This window comes from Pungitius pungitius, chromosome 20 (genome assembly GCF_949316345.1).
Source record: "Pungitius pungitius chromosome 20, fPunPun2.1, whole genome shotgun sequence".
In the NCBI taxonomy this organism is placed as follows: domain Eukaryota; kingdom Metazoa; phylum Chordata; class Actinopteri; order Perciformes; family Gasterosteidae; genus Pungitius; species Pungitius pungitius.
Genome location: NC_084919.1, coordinates 8201000 through 8224279, shown reverse-complemented (window position 1 = coordinate 8224279; position 23280 = coordinate 8201000). Strand labels below are relative to the sequence as shown.

The following is a 23280-nucleotide window of genomic DNA, read 5'->3' as shown; positions in this document are numbered from 1 at the left end:
AAAAATGGAGATGAAGTAAAAAAGACGTGTGTGTGTGTGTGTGTGTGTGTGTGCGCGTGTGCGTGCGTGTTTTACCCTCATGTGGCTTCTGACAGCTTTCTGCTCTGCCTATCGATTTGCCCTAAAGCGGCTCACGTCTGTCTTACACACACACACTCGAAAACTCTGTTTCTGTTTCTCCGTGAACTCGGACTGCCCTGCAGTTTTTAATCAGTGGAGAGTCTGACTACACAAACTTTTTTTTTTTTTTTTTTTTCAGAAAAACTTTGTAATTGCGTTTTTGTCGTGAAATGTACACGTGACTGCATTCATATAACTTTAGAAGTGATAACAGTTTAGTCTTTTAGTTTTCATTTCTTACTTGAATAATTTAATTTAGCTGCTGGTAACAGCTATACTTGTCAAGATTAATTTACTTCAGCCTCTTCGACTGCTTACTTCATTTCCATGTTTACTTTTGGCATTATTTTGAAAAGCATGCCTACTTCCAATCACAGCAGGCCAGTATGGTGCACAGTGGTGGCGCTGCTTCCTTCCTGAAAACACCTACTGTCAACACACAGTGTGCGTGTGTGTGTGTGTGAGAACATCTGCATTTTAACATGTTGTCCATGTTGTTTCTGTATTCTTATTTTTTTGCTCTTGAAGCTGAGTGGTTGCAAGCTGGTGATGCCGTTCATAGCTCTTGTAGCTAGACAAAAGTAGCTCAATGGACACAGTCGATGGACTACAGTAGTTCTAAACAGAGATTTTAAAGAAATGTAACAAACAGATTAAGCCCACAAACTGATGAAGCTGGTTAAGTATACGCTCCCTGGCCCAGAAAGTAACTTCTGTACTTAGTTAGCTGGTGAGTGCTAACGAGTGCTAACGTGGTAGCGCTTTCAGCATCCATCAGAGTACATAAGACACAACTGTACTATGGCATGTAGAGAAATCTAAGGCTGGACAGGCCTATAGTGGCTAGTTATACAATGTACTAACCTATGATTGGATTGCTATTCAATATAAATGTTTAAACACTTCTCCTCCAAAAAGGAAAGTGGGAATCGGCCAAAAAGTCCTATAGTATTTCACAGATATAGTCCATTGGCCATTACCCTGCTGTCCACTACTGTAGCTGATCTTTTGATGGACAGATGGACAACGATGGGAACGTTGGAAAGTGTTTTAAAGGCCTCGATGGATGCAGAAGGGGAAGAATATAGGATGACTGACGGACCGAGAGACCATGTGTCAGATCCAATTTGCCAGCACCCCTCTGCATTTTAGCTGACGGTCTCGTCTCCTCCCTCCTCGCTCTGCCCTCCTGCCCCTCCGCACCCTGCTCTCGGTACAACACCCCACACAATAAATGCTTTAATCACTAGCTTTAATTAATTCCCATCCCTCACTGTTACGAAAATGAGAGCCACGTAGTCATTTTTCCATGCCATTCATTTGTGACCTACTGTATGTGAGTGTTGATCATTACGCGTCTGTGTGTGGGTGCATGCGCGTGAGAGGATAGATCTGAGTATTTCTGCATGTCTCGATGCAATTTCTAGTGTGTCTTGAATGGAGAACATGCGGTCAAAATATAATCAGAGAATCCCAAGTTCTTGCATACCCCTTACATTTCGAAAAGATGAATACATGTGGCCATAAAACTTTATGAAATGCCTCAACAGCTAGAGAGTCTTCAGTATTCAGCCTTCATAACAGAGTAAGGCAATAACAATGATGAACAGGCTTTGGGTTGCAGTTTACATTCAGTGATGGATTTGAGAGCTTTAGATTGCATTGAGGGCTTTTTACAGGTAGTTAAGATTCCATTTCTGTTTCCCAAATGACCTCCATTTCCAGAGGGTCCCGAGCTCCAGCTTTACTCATTTATTGCTCCATCCCCCATCGTGAGACGCTTCACTTCACCACTGTGCAAGGATCTGCGGTGCTGCTGCTTATTTGCATAAGCATTTACTTGTGAATTAGAGGTTCAACACCACCGATATCTTAAAACCGGTATCAGTACTTCATCAAGGAAATCAGCCCATGTGCGTTCTTTAATAATTACCGTTCGAATACCGTGATGGTTCCATTGTAGCACAATTACACAAACAAGTGGAATATATTGAGTGCCATTATTGGTTAAATGGACTAAAAGTGATTCTATTTATGCTCCATTTAGATTGTTTGACTCCTATATAATAATGAAGGTTGGTGTTTTTATGTACGGTATTAAAAACGTTTTTCCAAAGGTTTGTAACTTTCTTATTTAAGAGTGAAGATTGTTTATATATTCCATATATCATCATATCATTTTCATCATTTTTATTGACGTCTTTAGTTGTCACTTTGTCAAAGTCTGCACTTTATAATTCTTATGTGAAATAGCTATTATGGTTATGCAATGGATATTAGCCGAAATTATGGCTGGTGGACATTTTGTAGCTAATTCAAATCACCGAAATAAGTGCTTTTCATGTTTTATATTTTTTCATTAGCACTCAATCAGTTACATCTGGGCTTCCTCCACTTCTGACTGCACAATGACCCACATGGTAAAGGGACTCACCGCAGAGCTCCACTGTGGCTTTTCAACCAATGTCTCTCAGGTATATGTTTCGTAGAGAAGCTTATACCATTTAGCAGATGCGACACGCAGCTGGAACGCCACAGCAGCATCAAGCCACAGAGGTTTTCCAGCGTTGTCAATATCACAGACTTTAATTGAGGGGAAACGGAAAAGTTGTCATCATTTTATCAAGCATTAGAATTCCCGTGGTTCTCTTTGTCATCTTAATGTACCTATTTATCCGCTCTAGGAAAATGTGTTTTACTGCCTCCAAAGGAATTTCATTATATTATTTTCAATGGGACGCCTTCATTTGCAAAACCCAAATGTGAGTAATTTGGAGCTGCTGTAGATTGCACCTGCACTGATAGAAGTGCACAGATGGTTCCTGTACTAAGCTTCATTACCAACCCGCCATAATAACCGCCTGTGTTAACACGTTCGTCCGCAGACAGTCGCTAGTGTCTATTAAATGTTTAAATTAGACTGTGCATAGACCTTTTAAGCCGATGAAATATCACCAGGCATTACATGGATATCCAGTTTCTTGCTGAAACTATATTTTTTGAGCCTGGCTGCTGTAAGAGATGTATGTGTTGAGAGCGTGGGTGTGGGTGTGGGTGTTGGTGTGTGTGTGTGTGGGTGTGTGTGTGTCTTTTTGCAGCCACGCTTTGGCAGGTTGTAGTTTTCCCCTCAGAAATCAGCCGCTCTCTGAACTGTTAAATCACACTAGAAGCCAACCTTTGAGAAGAAAATTAATTACTTTCCCTCCGCCTCCTCTTCCTTTTCCTCCCCCCACATTAACCCCCCCCCCCCCCACACACTTATTCCATTTCACTCTTACACTCCCCTTCGCGATCTGTCTCTTCCTCGTAATGAAATACAATAAGTTTGGCCACAGGTGACGTTGTTTTGAAGCGAACACGCAGCGAGGCACGCTGCCCGGTTCCCTCCTTTCTGGCGCTTGTGTAAAGTTTGCTTTGATGCTCGTCTTGTTTGAGTGTTTGTGATCGCTCAGTTCATTTGGGCTCTTGTTTTTTGGCAGGGTGCCTTTCCCACAAACTGTGGCGCAATCATTGTGTCGTCATCCCAATCGAGAGTTTCATTTGAAATCGATGGAAGCTTTCCTGTTTCTGTGGAGCATTTTTTTTTTTTTTTTGGGATAGAGTCTAGTGGAAGTATCCAAGATATCAAAATAACAACTATTAGCGTATTTATCCACAAAATTGCTCGTGCTGCAGGATTTGAAAAGAAACCGATGGCCACTCTAGTTAGTCAACTCTCTTCATTTACCTAATTTGCGCTTTGTGCTCAATGCCTTCTCCCCACCCTTCCTCTCAGGTCCAGATAGAAGATGTGGAGAATGAGGAGAAACGCTACGCCCTCTTCCTGGAGCTGCTGGAGGCTGCAGAAAATTGGGAGGACCTTCAGCCCCTCGCCCTCCTGTTACAAGCGTGGCCACCGATGTTGAAAGAGGAAGTGTAAGACACGTGATTTGATCTCTTTTTCATTGACGACATTGCCATAACGATGGGCCTCTCTGCAAACGTGTTGTCATTTCCCCGACAGTGGGAATAGAGACAGAGACTGGTCGGAAATAGAAACGGGCGTCTTCACAAAGCATCAGGCTCTGGGCTTCTTGCACCAGCTGGCACCTCATGAGCCTCATCCGGTGCTGGCTGGTGCCTAATGATTTGATTGCTCTCCTCCTTCTTCATTGTTCCTGATTAAAAGCGAGTGGTGTCAGGAGTTCATTCCCTCCAGCTCAAGCAGACGGTGTTTAAAACCGTGTCCATCAGCAATTTAAAGAGTTCTTCTCCAGTCGTTATGAGAAACTCACAAAGCTCTCTATAGGCGTGTGTCTGTCAGCATTACGGACACTAAATGACTTGCCTTTTGTCCGATAAGGGGTTCCTGCAGTGACTTCCCAACCTGCCTCTGATGTGTCCGGCAGGCTTCCCGGGTCATGAATGTGTAACAACCACAAACACAAGGAAAAGGACCCAGAGCCAAGTGTGAGAAATGCTTTTGAAGTTGTCAGTCCATTAGCGATGGACCGCAGAGTTGCTGTTGAGTTTGTGTAAAGCTAGCGTCGTTCCCACTGAGAAGCAGGAGGAGAGATGGGATTAGGTACCCAACGACACAACCGAGATTTCTCTGACTTTGACAGTGCAGAACAGCTGTAGTCAAATTGCCACAGCTGGGACAGTCTGCCCCAATCGCTTCATTTCAACTGGACTGAGCTGTTGTTCTGTAAATCTGATTTAAATTCAAATACAACCCTGAGTACAAACTCCGCTTCCAATTATGGATTTTATTTTGGCTTGTCGCTTCAGTCCGCCTCATTTAAACCGCTGGAGTTAATTTGCTGCGACCGGCATGCTATGAAGTAGTCTGCCTCTTTGAAGCTTAAGCGCCAGGAATTTAAGGCCTGGTCTGTGTTCAGAGTGCATTTTATGTGATACGGCAGCGGTCATCCTTTCAGGAACCAAGACTCCGAATGACCTAACCTTCAAATGTTCCGCTTAAGATTTTGCGCTTTCCGAGACACATCGTTAACCTTAGCTTGTGGTCGGACTCTTAATCTGCGCCGTTTACTGCGCGGATCTGTGGAGGGGGACATTTGTTCCAGTGAGACTACGAGAGGCGGTTTTGGGAGCTGCATTGAGTCGGATCTGAGAAGCTTATCCCAACAAAACAGAGTCGTGATTCAACGCACGAACCGGGAGCTGGCTGTGACTCACGCTGCACCCTGTGACAGAATTGGCCCGTAGTCGCGTGCTGCAGACTTTTATTTCTCCTCGTCTAGCTAGGGATTTATCAGCACGTTACTTTCTACCCTTAAGCGTGTGTGAAAACACCTGGAGTGAAACAAAGCCCTCGTTTGTACTGGATCCATCCTGTCATCTCCAATCCCCTACTTTTCCCTACCGGGCTGTTCGACATTTAATGCGCTGCTCGTCATGTTAATCAATGCAGATTCTCTCGGCGATGTCATAGCCACGCCACAGGAAACCCCGAGTTTCCCCAGTGAGAATTTAACGCCTGATGGAGCTCGGCACGGTTTTTGTTTCCGCCACATGGTGAAGTCTCAACAGATTTAGATGGATAAGTGTGTGGATGGATGTATAGACACATTTACTAACAACTACATCATCTACAACCACTCTGATTCTGGTGAGCAGTTAGAGGCACATTGACTCCAGGCCATGCTAATATTAATACAATTAATACTTTCAACAAGATCCATCAGTCAACCGAGATCTAATTAACAGATAATGAGTCTCCCTGTGCTTCCCAAAAGTGTTTTCTTTCCCTCCCAAGACTGATATTAATAAAGATTGGTGAAGGTCACACTGCCTTAACGTCGATGGCATTTGCTGGCCTCACTGGGAGCTAATCGGTTACTCTGGAGGCATTAGCAAAGGTCTTGAAGACCTCATAAAGGAGCGTGTCAACAAAGTGACGCCTGTCAGCTTCTCCCCCCGGTGTTCACGGAGTGAGTGAGGAAGGGAGGGAGAGAGGAAGGGAGGGAGAGAGGATGCAGCGTGTAGGTGTTTAATATTAACCGCAGGAGTAAAGTGGTCAAACATCTTTCCTCCTCACTCGCATGTCAACGTCAGAATTCATCAGATCGACTGCAAACCTCTTGATAGTTCTGTCTGAGCTCGTGTCAGCCTGTGATTTGATGCTGTTATTCTTATATGGCTGTTGTATTTATATTTTTCGCAATGACATACAGCAGTCGTCTGGTGGTTACCGGGTCATTCTGCAGGATCTCCATCGGGGGAGCATTGGTTTAAATCTGCCAGGTTTTTACATTCCGTCTTCTGCTATGTTGCATTTTAATGCTCAGTTCCGTTGTCCTGAGCACGCTCACTAATACAGAGGATGCATTCACCGGCCCACGTTGCCCAGAGGAGCTCCTCATTCACAGGTCCGTCTCGCTCTCGCTTTTCCAGGGCAGAGTCGGAGCGTAACCCCTGGGTGGTGCTGACCTCGGCCCTGCTGACCCACCGCCAGGCGTCAGAGTGCAAATTAGACCCGGGTCAGCAGGTCGTCAGCGTGGTGCGGTCCGTCTACAACACCAAACACCAGCTCCCTGCGCAGGTAAGCAGCAGAGGTTTCTCGGATAATAATCTCTCATTGCTTTTCGTGTGAAAGAGTGCAGAGGTTCAGATAAACCATTTTTATTTTGGGGGGGAATTTGTGATTTAAAAAAAAAATGTTTTGACTCTCGTCAATAAGGACCAACTGAGCTATCCGAAAGAGTGATGAAAACCAAAGACCCCTTTTACCGCTTTAGAGAGGGCCACAATGGGCTGTCATCAGTTCTCCATCACCACCGCGTCGCCTCATTCGGCGATGGTGACTCAGCTGACCTTTATGTACATTCATATCTCAAAGATTACATTGAAAAGCCAAAGAAAGATATCCGTCCCCGACCCGTATTTGAATCCCCTCCTATGCATTTCACCGCATCTCTTAATACAGGAGCCTGAAGCTTCTAAGCACGTTACCCACTGCAACGTGTTCGCATCAGTTCAGTGCGTCTCGCGGCGTGTTATAGGCACTCGCCGCTCTTTGATGTCGGCCTGCTTGTAATGCTATTCATGCCATACTGAGCAGCATGGAAGCTGTGAGCCTAATGCCATTCTGTGTGCCCAGCTCCGGCTGACTGTGATATTAGTTTAGCGCTAATGCTATTTAGTGTGAATAGGCTCGTGTCTGCCTGTCTGTCTAATATCAGTGTGGGAAGAGGGGTGGGAGGTGCAGAAGGAGGCATTTTACTCTGTTCTCAACAGCTTTAATTTAAATCTGCTGGAATGAAACCGCCAGAGCACGGGGAAGTCAGATTGCATTGTGATATCCATATATTACTGGATAGCGCTGTGTGCCTGGTGCGCGCGTGTGTTTTGTGTGTAGGCCTTTTGAAAAGTATTACGCGCCCGCATGTCTGTACAGTATAGGAACATCGATTGACCTTTACTGTTCCTTTCCTACTATCCTCCCACTGTCTCCTGATCTCCTCTTTTGTCCTCCCTCATATTTCCTCTCGTTTGCCTTTATCCCTACCCTGCCTCCATTTATCCATTCATCAACAAAATCTTTCCATTAATCCCCCCCCCCCCCCCCCGGCTTTTTTCCCTCCAGTGCATCAGATATATAGCCACCCTGCTGCTCCAAGACGGGCAGAGCCTCCTGCAGCCTGCACTCAAGCTGATGGCCGAGAGCGGCGATGAGCAACTACTGCAGCAGACTCTGGATCAGATCAACAGCATGGATGCAGTAAGTTAGATTGTGACAGTCTGCATCCTCCTTGTCCAGATGCAGACAAAGCGGGGTCCACAGGAGATGAGATTGGATGCCATCATTGTTTCTTTGTTTGTGTCCAGAAGGTAAATACTCCGGTTGGCTCTGGTAGTCTGGTTTTTGCACGGTTTTGCAACGAGTAGGCAACACGGCCGGTTTGTGTCTTTAAAGCATAATTACGGCATATCAGCAGTGACTGTACATTATGTACTTTATTTTTTCATTTAAAAGAAACCGAATAGAAACGGTGCAACACAAAGAGGATACGGGCAGGACTGGAGACAACTGATACAAATGAACCTTCCTAAGATACGAATAAAGTTCTCCAAAAGAATCTCATCACTCAAATAAGCCGGTGCTCATCGGCCTGCTGACTGTAGTTGTGGTAATCCACCATTGGATCACAGAGAGTGACGGTTTAACACCGTCTGGGCCGGCCTCCACTGTTCCCCCATCAGATTAGCAGTTGTCACAAAGAAGGCCTCTCAGACCCGGCAGACCTGCTCTTTGTTCCTGCATCAGATTGGAGAAATCCACTCCAGTAAACGGCAGAGCCGCCCCATTAAATGAAACGTTAACGTCGGCGTATATATCGGCCCACCCGAGCCACACGCCGCTTTCATCCCGCAGGGGGGGGAAAGGACGGGCGCAGTGTCGGAAAAGGGAGAAAAGATGTGTGATTTAGATGTGAGGAGAGGAAATCAGACGGAGGTGGAAGCGCTGTTCAGAGCGAGAAACGAGAAGACGGAGCAGACGTACGAAGACGCGAAGCGCGAAAGAGAGGGCGAGAGGACGGAGCCGAGGGGAGAGGGGGGGGTGCTTTGAGACATTATCTCGCCCCTCCCTGAACGAACGTGGGCCGTGTTCCAGAGAAGAGCCGAGCAGACTTCAGCTGAAGATAAGATCAGCGCAGACAGAGAGGATCCGATAAGGTGCCGGCTCGCGGCTCGCGGTGTCTTCGTCTGTGTGGACCCCTTCTCTCTCTTTTCGCTGTTTGTTTCGTGTTGCATTGATTCTGAAGCCTAAAACAATTTAAAAATAATCTGTTCATTCAAATTCAAGTTTGGGATATCTGTTTTAATAATAATAATAATGAGAAAATATATAATTGGGGAGGCTCTTATCCAACCTTTTCTATTCTAATATTGATTCTGAGGCTCGGCTGGGAATGTGAGTGATTTTAGATTAAAGCTTTTTTTTTACCATAATGTCCTTAAACACCTTATGTCCGATCTACAAACGGACTTTTCAGCAGCCAGCTATTAGCAGATCGGAGGAGATTTTTTAAATTTTAGTTTGGCTTATTCAATCAGAAACTCGGGTGAGAGCCCCGCGGGAGCTTAACTATTGACTAACTGTTATTATGAAATTACTTTCGCCCACATTTATATAAAACATTTATCACATAAAACCATGTGGTTTTATTTACCTTCATGTCTACATTATCACGACTGAGGCAGATTTTGGCCACAATGCATCACATCAAACGCCAAACACGGCGCTCTTAATTAAATACATAAAAATGTCGTGCCACTCTGAGTGATTGACAGGTCTTATCTCAGCACTTCTTCCAGCGCTGTGTGTTCCGTCGCACTCTGCCTTTGTGTCTGATGTCATAGATTACGGTGTACATTGTTTCCCCCCCTCCCAGTATTGACAGTTTTTTAATTTTTTTTCCCCTCATAAGAGAGATGGCCCTGGATTGCCAAAAAAAACAAGATTCATTTTGAAGATTAGTTTTTAATTAAAATCCTGTTCTAGAAAACCACTTGACAGGAAAAAAAAGTAAGGGAGTAAAAGTAATTTATTGAGCTGTGGCGTGAACTACTTTTATTTTGCTTTTTTATTTCGGAGTAGACCGGTACGCGGGGGTGGGGGGCGTGGAGGCAAAAGGAGTGGGAGTAGAGGATATGACTCGAAAGGGAGACAAAGGAGTACCAGATGAGGCCGGTAATGAAGAAGAGGTTTTATTGTTTGATGCAGGGAAAAAGCGCGTCGCCTTCACTGCGAGCAGAAAGCACGTGTAGCCTCCTACCTCCCCTCCCATTATTCCCTCCTTTCCTCTGCTTCCTTTTCCCCCCCAGCTCCTCCTAGTGAAGATGCATGGGGTGTGGAGGAGGCAGAGGTTAACACCAGGCTGACTAACGGATCACACACACACACACACACACACACACACTGAAAGCAGAAAGCTTGTGTCTCCTCACTTTTCTTTTATTCTTTGGCTCATCATATTTAATTTTCATCTGATTATTTAAATCAAAATCTTTGTCCTTGGATGTAACTCTAGGGGAGTACCAGTGTGTATATATCTATAGATAAATCTAGCTGTTTGCTCAACGTGGTTTTGTTTGCTCATCTGCGTCACTTCCCATTTTTTATTTTGGCTTCACAACTCCTGTCACTTTCAATCAATGTGTGTGTGTGTGTGTGCGCGCGTGTGCGTGTGCATGTTTGTGCATGTGTGTGTGCACACTGGGTTGCGCCCCACGAAGCCCGGTGTCAGCGAGGACGGAGGGATTGGAAGCAGAGAGAAGGAGGAGAGGAGAAGGAAGAAGACACTTGAGCAAAGATGCTTTATGATTGAAATGATAGACGAAGGCCATACATTATGCATCAGGCGTTGTAGGTGGACCGTAATTTCAATTAAGCTCTCAGAGATAAGAGCAGGAGACGGACGTATACAGGAAACGAGAGACGTGCTGAGCAGGAGCAGAAAACAAGGGTGTTAAACATTGACCAGACCGATCAGTCAATGTTTAGCGTCCATGAAGACAAGTGGGAGAGATAACATGGCTGTCTTTCACTGGCCAAGACAGCAAGAAGTCAGGAGCGGGGGGCATGTTATTGCTACCGTTTGATGTGTCTTGTCATGCTGAGTGTTTGTTCATTCACTCACTGCGCACGGCAGCAGCATGGAGGAAGAGACACACACACACACACACACCTCACTCCAGACAGGAGATGCCTCCTGTTATCGCTTCACTAGAGAGACAAAGTGTTGTTTGAACCTTTTAGAGGTGAATCGGGGGGGCTTTTATCCTGACACACACACACACACATCTTTACCGCAAAATAAACATACGCCGCGGGACAGGTTTTCACGTTCTCAAAGCTGCTGACCTTTTAGAGGAAGAAAGGGAGGCGTGATGGACGGATCCCCTCCTCAGTCAGATTCTGTTTGCGATGAACTGTTTGTGCAGGCGAGACCCGGGGGGAGTGGAACCGAGGCTGAGAGAAGGGGGGGGGGGGGGGGGATTCAGGTTTGTCAGAGGTACAGTAGACCGAATTGTGAGCTGTCGTTGTCTTAGTGACCGGTTTTCCATTTCTTGGCTTTGGCAGATGGAATAATTGTTACTTAAGTCCAGATCACCGCGGTAGAAATGTACTGCGTACCATCAGCACCGAAGGTGCGGACAGAGCTGTTCATGCCGTAGAAAGGACATGAAGTTGTCTGCTTATTCACATCTATTTAATGCTCCACTGTCAATCCAACGGACCCTGAGACTCAAAACCGTGTGTGTGTGTGCGTGCATGTGCATGTGTGTGTGTGTGTGTGCGTGTGCGTGTGCATGTGCATGCGTGTGTGTGTGTGTGTGTGTCACGCGGCGCCATGTGTGCTCCGTAGGTGTGAGTCCTCGTTACAGCCAAACACCACAGAAGGTGATTTCAGTCATTAACACCCTCTCCAGTAAAATCAAGTCAAATTAAATCTTGCATCATTTAATCACAATAATAGCTTCAAAGGGCACTATGTTTAACCAATTAAAATATTGAAGGATTGGGGTCGGTGACCTTTTCGGTCTTTTTTTTGTGCTCGTGGCTCTGTCGTACCTCCACTTTTGGATGGATTGCAATGAAATTGGCTCCCTCTAAGCATTAATTGTTAATTCATTATATAATAACAGAAGGAATCCGAGGACTTCACGAAGCTCTCGCAGCGTACTAATTTCTTTTTTCATTTGTCGATGCTTTGGTTCCTGACCAGATTGACTTTGTCCTCGGGGTTGTGAGGTGTCGTAGCGCAGCAGAGTCTATGAGAAGACTACGACTTACATTAAGCGTATCCCTGGGTTAGACAAACTTTTTATGGTATGAAAGTTTTTAATTGTTTAAATGATGAATGCAGCTTTCGAGATGATTGGCTTTGTCACAAACCCAGACTGTCTGAAAGGGCTTTTCCTCACACAGACGGGAGGCTTTCTTTCAAGATAAATGACTTGAATGAGTTAAGCAATTAGCTGTTCATAATCACCTTCATTCATCATTAATCGTTTTAGCCCATTTTGTAAAGTAAAAGCCTGCCCTGCCAGCCTGTCTTCTTGTTAACAAACATGTCTGAAATAGTTGTTTTTGTCCTTTCTGTTGTTTTTTTTTCCCCCATTCTCCAGTTGATCCTATTTCTGGTTCTCGCTTCTCTTTGAGCTTCACTTTGAGCTGCATTCACCTGTGTGTATGAAATATACAAATTTAGTTTCAATGATCCACACTGCTTGGTGCTTGTGCGCCCCCAAAATGACCTCATCCACAATTTGGTTCAACGGCTTTACCTCATTTCTTGTTTACAGGCGGTGTCGTCATCTATTTCTTGCCTTGACATACTTTTCTGTTGTGCCGACGACTGCTTCTGTGCTTCTGTGCTCCCAGAACTCCCAAAAAAATATACTTTGAGGACAATATAATGACACTCATTGAAAAAGCTTGTGAAGTTGGAAATGATCTCTGTAAGATATTGAGCTTCAAAATGGGTCAATGCTGACTGCAGCTCCAGAAATCACATGTAGGACATTTGTCCCGGGCCTCCGTTGTGTCTCCGAAAGTCTGAAGTGTTAAGTTGTTTAGAAGTGGCTCCCCTTTACGCTGCAGTGCATTCAGCTCCTCGGAAACAGTTGGTGTCCTTAAATATGAATGCGCCTGATGCTTTCAGTGCCTCTCCCTTATTTCTCATTAGGACCGGACGACCTCCTGGTCCACCCCCGCCTCCGACATTTAAATAGCTTGTTGTGATTCATCTGGTCCCATCTCTGAATGAAAGGGAGAAATTCAGTTATTGGTCATGCACGACTGTACTGTGTCTCTAAAACTGTAATGTCAAACCTCTGTCTCCCTTTGGGACTAAAGCAACTTGTATTGTATTGTATGTATCACATCCAGGAATATTTCCAACGAAATGGTGAAGTTTAGGCCCAAGTGTTAATTGTCTCCGTCAGATTTGCTCGCAGTAGAAGGAGTAAAAACTCAATGTTCAAAGAGAAAAGTTGTATGATTCTATCATTGTCCTCGAAGGGGGGGGAACGAGAGATTTTAGAGGTGAGGGGAGAGAAATTCATCCGTCCTCGCTCCCCTCCTCAAATACGGAAGAGAAGACATGAGCTCCACATTCATTATTGATCCGCCTCACTTCCAGAAATACCCTGACAGGGACGGGCTGTTGTGCGTGCGTGTAGAGTTTAAGCAAGTGGCGGCTTAATAATGGAGAGCAGCAAACAGGTGAGAGGATGCACTGCGCCTCGCTGCACCTCTCCCAGCAGCCCCGGCAGCACGTTTCATTAACATTAAAACATTACGTAAAGGCTCGTTGGCGCCGTGTGTGTTGATTGTTTTTTGGGTGAACAAGGATGTTTGTGTGGCTGCAGTGGTGAGCCCCCCCTACGTTACCACATGCGTGCTCTCACGTTGTCCCCCCCCCCCTTCTTGTGTTGCTCCAGGAGACGGCCTCCTCCTGCGACGGCGAACTCCTCTCGGTGCTGCTGGACGCCGGGCTCCTGGTGGGCTGCGTCTCCTCGGCCCTCTACCCCCCGCTGAGCGCCCACATGCTGGCCCACCAGCAGGAGGGGGGCTGGGACGTCGGGAAAGCCGCCGCCGAGCTGCTGGCGGCGGGCCACGGGCCCGAGGCCGGCTCGCTGCTGCTGGCGCACCGCGGCACCCACCAGGCCCAGTTCACCTTCAACACCGCGCTGGCCGTGCTCAAGAAGTGGTTGTGAGGGAGGGAGGGAGGGAGGGGGGGTGGAGTTTAGGGGTTTGGGGATTTGGGGAATGCCAGTACGGTTAAAGTGTCAAAAGATGCAATAGGGCTCTTTGATCTGAAAATATAAAATATTAAGATCTGTGCGTTTTGTCCTGTAATTCATCAAATGGATTCGATACTAGACAATCTGCTCGATTACAAACGCGCACACACATGAACACTGCGACATGCCTGGGGGCTAATCAGAAAAGGCACTTTCTGGCTGTGATTGTGTGTGTGTGTGTGTCGTGTGGTAAATTAATTGAGCAGTAGCAGGGAAGCAGTGGGTGGATATTAGCCTATTGTTCCGTGACAGGTTTGCCTCCTTGACGTCCCCCCGTTAAACACCCTGCCTCCGATCCATTGTTTTCCCCCTAATAATGTCTAATTAATTCTTCCTCAACAAATTAGCCTCTCAGCTGCCCCCACGCTGTGTGTTGGTCTGTGTTTGTGTATTTCTATGTGCATGTGCAAATATATGCAGGCTCCGGCGATCTCAATTATGGCTAATGATGATGAGGAATAAACATGCACACGTGTGTTTATACACTCATTGCTGCTGTCAGCACGGTGTGTTGTTTGGGTGCATGTCTTATTGTGTCACACCTTTTAAGATCTGAAATAAAGAAAAATCTCACAACACGGCAATGAGTTTGTTTCATGCTATTTCTTATAATACACAACTGGGTAACATCTACGTTTTTGCCTTTTATTTGAGTTAAAGTAAGACAAGACAACATTTCATTTGACTTATAGTTTTTTTTTTATACTTGTAGATTTTTCAAAACTTGAATAATGCAGTTGTGTTGACTGTCTCACTTCTTACTGTATGTGCTCTAAACAATAAACCTGCCCTATCAAAATTAAAGTCCTTTTTTCCAATGGGAACTTCAGCTTTAAATGTTGATACGGCATGAAAACTAATTTTCTCTTCGAATCAAATACGCTGAGATATTTTTATTCAGTCAGTCACACTCCACAATATTTGGTGCTTCAGCTGACCTCTTTGAGGAAGATGTTGATCAGATAAGCATTAAGTTTCCCTTTTGGCATCGCTCTCATGTGATTGCAGGTCTGCCACCTGGTACGATCTGTCCGGTGATCATTTCTGCACAAAGCCATGGAAAACCAGATGTATGTCTTGTGCAGCGGTGCATTGGTGGCTGGCGGCACAAGTCCCAAAAGGAGCTGTACGTTGCCCGGTGACATTGTTCTGCTATTTGCATACTGGCAACATTCTCCTTGCACACGATTTGCATGAAGCTTAGTTGCACGCGGAGCACGAGCAGCGCGAATAAAACCAGACACTACTTCTTTAGAACTGACTTCAACGTTATTATTATTTAACTAACCGAAGAAGCGAGCTGACGAAAGGCGGACTTGTTTGCCCCAGAGTGAAACCATAAACGTGACGACTTCTTTCAGAAGCTGACGGTGTAATGGACAGTTTTCTGAGCATTTTAACGGCTGCACTAATGTGAGCGGTGTGCTTCAGTGAAGGATCCAGGCGCAGCTCGTTGTGAAGCAGCGTGGTTCTCGGTGACTACCTTCTGGAAATGAGTCTTCGGTGGCTTCGAGGCCCATTTAAATCTGTTCAGGCAGTAAACAGCAGATCACGTTTCCATATTTACTTTTTAACATTCTCCCGCTTTTCGCTTCCACGGACTAAACACAAGTTAAATTCTTTTAATTCCCACAGTGATTACGTTTGTACTAAACTCATTTTGTTTGCGCCCCCCCCCTTATCTTTTTGTTCCGTACGTGCACAGTTGCATTTGCCTGCCTGACTCCGCTGTCATTGGCATTACTTGTTGGCACGCCACAATAGCAGTATTTACCATTTCCTGAAATGTTCAACGTTGATTCACTCAGGCAGGAAATATTTTTAAAAAGCTGCTGGCGCAGAGTAGCTCGTATCACGCCACAAATTGAATACAAGGCTGAGGCTTGGAGGTATTTACCCTGACAGCCATATTGCTGTGTTTCAGGCACACATACAGGAGATGGGCTTCCGTGGGTGGTCTATATATCAAACAAGAAAGTAATAAATCCCCCCCCCCCACCCCCCCGACCCCCCACCACCACCTGTGGAGGACCGGAGGAAAATGAGAGAATGCTTGTGTCAGTGTCGGGCCACATGAAAATACAGCTCGACAAAACACTATCGGATTGGTTTATTGCAGGCGGCCTGCAAGGAAGTGTCAACATTACATCACAGGAGGAAGTAATGGTTTAGAGATGAATGGCTCCATTTCACAGGCTTCCACTCCTTCACTCACAGTCTTCTGAGCCAGTGCCACACGCTGGTAGTCATCAACACAAACTGGTGCTCATTGTCTTGTGTTCGACCTTGCAAAACAAATGAGATCGCTCTGGGAGAATAATTGACCCAGGTTTGTTTGCACCCTTCAGCTACAGCAGGGGTCCGCTCTTTCTTTTCCTTTTTTTTTTACTGCTGGGCGGCGTGAAATCAACCCTCTGTGTTGCGTTAACGAGATTACACGGAGCCTCGTTGTAATCAATCTCAACTGTTTAACGCTCCAGTCATAAAGGTTGATCCAATCAGCACCAGCGAGGGCCGACCTTTCCGGGCCGTTAGCGCTGCGGCAAAGTGGTACGTCTCAGATCACGTTTAAGCAAAAACTACACACAAAAAAAAAAAAACGAGGGAAATCTAAAAACAAAATCGCCATCCGTCGATGCAGGTTCAAGGTCACACTGCGTTTGATTACCCTTCGTTGAGCAGAATTCAGTGGGCTGAGCGAAGTGGTGAAACCACCAAAGGAACAATAGAGCAGCTGTTTGTGTGTGTGTGTGTGTGTGTGTGTGTGTCTTGTGTGTCTTGTGTGTGTTCAACACTCGCTCGACACGTTTTGTTCTTCTTGTCTATTCACTTAATCGGTTTTATTGGCATGACGTTTGACATGTGTTGCCGAAGCAATCGCACACACACACGCAAACACACACACCCTCAAGTCTGATTGAAGATTCTGCCCTTGAGGTGAGTAATTATTCATCTGCGTCGAGCCAGAGCCGTCATTCAGCTAAATAAAATGAAGAAAAATAAGAGGAATTCTCCGGGTGAGGCTAGTGGAGCATTTGATGAACGAAAAGAGAGAAAGAGATGAGATAAACAGCTTTAAAATGAATGATAAATATGAAAAAAGGACAAGTGCAGAGTGGAAACTGTGCCAAGTAGATTACCAGTGCAGTGTTTTTTTGACCCGTCTTGATCAGCCCCCCGAGGCCCCTCTCCGGCCCTGGAACAGCCTCTCAGTCACGTCCTCGCAGCTTATTTCACAGCCTTCCTCCAGCGACGATACAGAGGGAAAGCTTTGTCACAAACATTTTCTGTTCTCTTCATTTACTTCTGAATTGACACTGTTCTCTTCTCCCTGCGCTGTCTGGCGAAACGTACTTTGCTCCCTTAAAAGCGCAGATCAACATGTTTTCAAGGGAGAACATTTTTTTTTAAGTTTGTTGTTGAGAATTTCCAGCTTGTGTCTTTACCGTCGTATCACTTTAACCTTTAACACTACCAAACTGCAGAGAGACGAAAGGAGATTTCATCTTTCTGGTCTCTATCAGAATTGAAGATGTTTCTTTCTTTGCTACTATTGGCTGTCCATATGTGTCATTTACTCAAACCTGTAATGGGGTAAGTCTTTGAAATATTTTTTGGACCAAAACTTTCTTAAAAGTGGCCTTTCACTCCGTCGTCATGAGCCCCAACGACCTGCATCTCATGAATATTAAACCCAAGCGTGGCTTTTCTGCAGAAACTCCATTGTGTCCCTTCATAATATTCTTGCTTTTAAAAAAGACGCTGAAAAGTTGATGCTGACAAAACCATGGTGAGAATATTGAGATCTCCGCTTGCACCACCGTTTCAAACTAAGCTGAAACACACTGAAGTCACCTTGACTGAGCATTGGAGTCAAACCTCTTCACTAACACATTTCTCATTCACGTAGAGCTCAACACGATCTACTCACGCACACAAATTCTCCTCTTTACGGTCTTCCTTCTACTCTTGACATTGAACGTCACTGCTGCAGGAGCCACAAGGAGAATTGCAGTGTTTTTTGTTCATTGCTTTCTGATGTTTTTTGAGACGATCTTCCTTGAATCCATTTCCTCTTTGTGTATCATTACATTTAACACATGTCGGGGTATCCCTTGTTAGCACAGACACACCGTAAGTAACTGTGGGAAAATGTTGTCTACCTCCCATACTGCCGGGGTTTGGTGTAAACAAGGCGTCACCCCCCGCCAAGTGTCGGCATTTCTTTTTCCCTTTTTGTTTTCATGGATCCTGTCAGACGAAGCTCTGGATGATTTCCATCCACCCAGAAGGTGAGGGAGCAGCGGAGGGAAGAAGAGATTGAGACGGGATCATACGAACGCTCTCGCCTTTGAAACAAGGCATTGAACTCGCGCCCAGGAGTCCTCCGCCGAGTTTGCAGCGTGAGGAGGAGGAGCAGGAGGAGGAGGAGGAGGAGGAGGAAACATGAAAGCACGAAAAGAAAAAAAAATGGCGTTCGCATTTCCGGGAAATCCCTCGCAGGCCTTCCAACTCGTCAACAGACTGAATCCTGGGAAATCATCCACTCTCCGAGGCCATACAGTATTTGTTTCCTTTACCTTTCTTGTTTTTCTTAACCATATTTGACCCGTCGCCCCACCCCCCTCCATCCATTTCCCACGGGGCGACCTTCGGTCATGCATACTGGAATACAAAACCATCCAAACCAAACCCCTCTAAAGGATGCCGTGTTGTTCAGTGTAGAACGTAGAGGATGGAAGAAGAATGGGGAGATTAGCACGTGAGATGGGAAATGACTGAAGGTCAAACAGGACGATGCTAAAAGGGAGAAAGAAGGGCTCCGCAAAACAGAACCACAGAGAGAACAAGGTCATTGGTGCTGGCCCTTTAAACTCTGCAGTGAAACAAAGAGAACTGCTTTCGTATTGTACATGTATTGATAAACGGTCCATGATTACATTCTGTCCCTGTGGAAAAGGTACTTGCACTTAGAGGATTTCATATGTGTGCATATTGACAAACGCAGCGTGTGGGATTAAGTAGTGAGTGGCCTTATTTTATTTTCAGACATGCAGTCTGTCAACACAACGTTCACCTTCAGTGTTTTATGTCCGCGTCCTCGTGCATGATACAAACAAAATGAGGTGTTGTGTGCTGCGTTTAGTTTGCAGAGGAATCCCACGTTGTCCGTCTGATGGCTCTGCCGGGCGCTGCAGACTGGCATGTTGCTGTGGGTTGTGTTTCATTTATTTCAGGGAATAGTGTTGTTTGCGCGGAGGCACAAATGCTGCCGTCGGTGGTTCTGCGGGCTTTAGCTGCTGCCTCACGGACCAATCACAGCTGGGCATCGTTCAGCAGGGTTGCTGCTTAGTTCAGCGAGGGGCCCCTCGTGGTGGCTCTAATGGGGCCCCTAGGGGGGGTGGGGGGGGGGACTGTTAGTGTGAAATCATTTTGGATGCAATGTGAGGCGCAGAGCAGCCAGTCGCGTCCCGAGATGGAAGTTGAGCGGAAACGGGACCTTCTGAACGAAGATGGAAACAAGTGAATACATGAGTCTTATTTAATAATGTGAGCTTGATACCGAAGAGCTAAGACAGAGATTTCTCTGCGACCGATATTCAGAGTCAATTGTGGAAATCGCTGGAAACTCAACATCAGTTTTCCTTTTTAACTTTGAATCTATTTTTCAACTTTTAGATTCTCTTTAAACATTTAAAATATTTTGCCAGCAGCACGAGGTTCTTCTCAAAGGTTGAAACGTGGCAGAATGAGGCCAATCACTGCCAAGCTGACACTTGATTCCAAAAACCTGATGAAATGATTTGACTTGCATTGGAGACACATGGATATAACTCCCACAGCTGGTGGAGCCCTTGATTGATCGTAAGAATTAATAATAGATAAACATCCTATCTTTTATTGTTCTGGGCTGTGATTGTATAAAAGCAGCTCTGTGCTGCTGGAATGAATACTGTGATGTGGAAATATTGATAGAATTAAAGAGGCCTTACTCTGCCAGACTGGAGCATTATGGAGGTTATGAGATTACACATACGTCTTTCAGCTTTAGATAATTATTGCAGTAAGCACGGCGTGTTTCCATAGCAGCCGATTTATCACATCCACCATGAAGTAAAAAAAAGGGGGGGGGGGGGGGGGGGTAATGGGTTATGTTTTACATATTGGCATTACCACCTCATCCTCATCCACAGACACACACACGCACCACGTCCTCCTCTGACTGACAGATGTTCCCCAAACTGTTTCAAAACGAAGGACAGAGAGGGAGCCCATTTGAGACAAAGCAGTGAGGGAGTTTTATTTTCTGCAAGTGTGTGTGAAAAATAGAAGCAAAGCAGGAGAGATCGAGGACGTGGACCCAGCAGTTCTTCCAAATCAATACGAGAAGCAGGGGATATTCTTTTATTATTTTGTTGTTTTCGCAGATCGTGCTGTAAAAAAATGAGTGTGCTGTGCCTTTTTTTCTTCTTTTTAAACACATCAAATGGAGCGGATGGAGAGTGGGAGGGATGGAGAGTGGGAGAGCAGTTGAATAGCTGGGTAATACTTCAGACTAAGTGGAGTAAAAGTTTCATCAGCAGTGTGTGTGTGTGTGTGTAGGTGTGTGTGTTGTGGAGCGTGCAGCTACCTGTGGGCGCACGCGTGTTTCTGTGTGCGTGCAACGCGGCCTCGTGTCTGCACACTATACATTCTCCAGTGTGTATTTGTGTGTTTTCATCATACTTGTGTGGAGCATTTCTTCTCCTGCAATCAGTTGTTCATTGATGTGGATCTTTTTGGCTGAATGAGGCACATTGCTTTGCCAGCAACTTGAGTTTTTCTTCCAAAAAAAAGAGAAGAAAATGGAACGCAAGATGGGTATTTTCAAGATATTAAAAAGAAATATGACAGAGGAAGAGATTGTGGTATAACTGAGAAATAGATTTTATTTTTCTAATGCTGTTTGCATGATCAATCTCAAGATTTTTACCCCGTAGTTCTCAATATCACACTGTTACATCATTCAACTCAAGATCTGCAGACACATTTTCTTCAAAGATTGGCTCATCAATTGTAGATCCCAACATTCAAATCAGACACATTTGGGGGGAGGGATATCTGTACAGTGAAAATCTTTGGGACAGAGACATTTGCACCTGCTGAAAACTATGGATTAAAAAAGCAGGGTATCTGACAGTAAATATTTGTGGCTAAATGAGCAACAATCAAAGTTAAAGTGAAATACATGATCTTAAGATATCCTTTTATAAGAGTTAAGAGCTGTGTGATCACAGTTTATTGACTGTAGCCCGGCAACAAATCTGTCATAAACGTTGATATGTTGCACAGAAATGAATGACTTCCTTCAAACTAGTGATTTGAGTCAGAAGAAAGCCAAACGGTTGTGAATGTCCAAGTAAAAACCCGAAGCTCTTTGAAAAAAGAAAAGCCTAAAGGACGAAAAGCACACATTGTAGAAGCCTCTGGTTTCAAAACAGTCCAAAAAAGTGACAGACAAAACGAGAAAAACAACAACAACAACAACGGCGGCAACAACAGGACCAACAGGTGTTTGTGTTTCTAAGGAATCCGAGCCGGAGGAGAATGTGGCAATCAGTTACCATGGTGATGTTGAAGGAGGAGGAGTAGCGGGAGCCGGAGCAGGAGGAGGAGGAGGAGGTGGTGGTGGGGTTGAGGGTGTCTGTTTTGCACAAATACTTTGGTTTGGAGAGTGTCACTTACAGGCTTTGATGATGATAAGGGTTGCTGCCGGGGTAAACAACGCAGGAGCTTTAAAATACTGAGAGAATTGGGCACTCGAGAGGATCAAGGCGCTGCTCGCTAACAGCTTTTTCTTTCCTCCACCTCTCTCTCTCTCTCTCTCTCTCTCTCTCTGTCTCTCTGTCTCTCTCTCTCTCTCTCTCTCTCTCTCTCTCTCTCTCTCTCTTGCCCCCCAAACAACATCTGCCTGTCTGTCTTTATCTGCACTCAGACCCAAATGATGATGCTCGCCCATCGACCCGGGCTACCACATGCTTCTCCGTCCCGGCAGGTGCGCCGCCAGCTTATCAACGATCGAGTAACCACGGCAACGCTCTGACGCAGACTTCCAGCCACGTGCAGCTTGGGCATTTTGATCCTTCAAACAAAACAAGATTTTAAAATGAAATAAATTGGATACTCCATGCACTTTTTCTGTGTGCTTTTATGGCAGTGTATCAGATGCTGGTTTTTTTTGGAAGGCGTGACGTCCCCCGGGGCTCGTTAATGCGTCACACGGAGAGGGAATGTCACACCGCCGGCGGATAGATACCATCGGGCACGCTCCAGTGAACGCTTCTATCACTCTCACGCGGGGGGAGAAAGGGAGTACAGGCCTGATGCACTAAAAGGCAGCGAGGCAATAATCACAGAGGCAGGCGGCGAGGCCTCCGAGGCCAATCGAAATGGCAGATAGAGAAAAAGGGGGCGTGTCGAAAGGGGGCGGCGAGAGAAAAAAAGAAGAAAAGATGAAACTCCCGGTAAAAGAAGAGCTGCAGGATGATCCAGAGCAAGAGGAGGGGAAGTGATGAATTAAGAAAGGAATACGGAGATGCGAGCAAGTGTGTGTGTGTGTGTGTGTGTGTGTGTGTGTGTGTGTGTGTGGAGAGAGGGAAGAGGATGTTGAGCTGAAATCTTAACAGAATCGGTGGCACCGCACTGAGAGGCAGAACTGAAACCAGACATCAGGGCTTTGAGCTAATTAAGAAAAGCAAGAAGCTGCGTGTGTGTGTGTGTGTGTGTGTGTGTTTGCATGCCAATGTGGATACAGTTGTGTATGTGTTTGGTTTTGAGACAGAAGAAAAAGCAGCGTGTTTCCTCCCATAGGACAGCTGACCTTACTCTCCCTCCTCCCTTCCACATTCTCATCTCATTCACATCTCCGTCACACGTCAAACCAGTGTGTCTGTTTGTGTGTGTGTGTGTGTTTGCATGCTTTTTACCGGCTTAATTACCAAAAGATATCCATCTGTCAGGGAAATGAGCTTCCGGGATCAGGCAGCCGCACAATATCGTCTCCTTGTTAGTTGGGTCATGGTGTTGATTACTATTCAATCTGCAGCTCGGATGCACTGATGCAACAGGACACTTGGTAAACCGTGATCCATGTGCTACCACACTGCTCTTGACGTTACATTTCGAGTCTTCAAAAGGCTTCGGCCATCACTCCTGTTGGCTATGATAACGTTTACTCACCGACTATCTCGAGGCGTGATGAATTGTGTTCCCCTTTGCGATGATTCAGCTGGAGGACTTGCTCTTTGTTGTTGTCTTTCATGAGTGATCATCGGACCGCTGGTGCTCCGTGCCCTTTTTCTG

General features: G+C 45.6%; 1 protein-coding gene across 3 annotated transcripts in view; it reads left to right on the top strand.

The window, feature by feature from the left end:
* The window catches only part of nbas (NBAS subunit of NRZ tethering complex), a 106377-nt gene extending 91641 nt beyond the window's left edge, over positions 1-14736 (top strand). For all 3 annotated transcript variants that reach the window (XM_037449412.2, XM_037449411.2, XM_037449410.2), the window contains 4 exons: positions 3896-4035; positions 6517-6664; positions 7709-7843; positions 13576-14736. In XM_037449412.2, coding sequence (XP_037305309.2) covers positions 3896-4035; positions 6517-6664; positions 7709-7843; positions 13576-13851 — 699 coding nt within the window. In that variant the 3' untranslated portion in view covers positions 13852-14736. The remainder of the gene's footprint in view (positions 1-3895; positions 4036-6516; positions 6665-7708; positions 7844-13575) is intronic.
* Positions 14737-23280: the final 8544 nt, after the last annotated feature.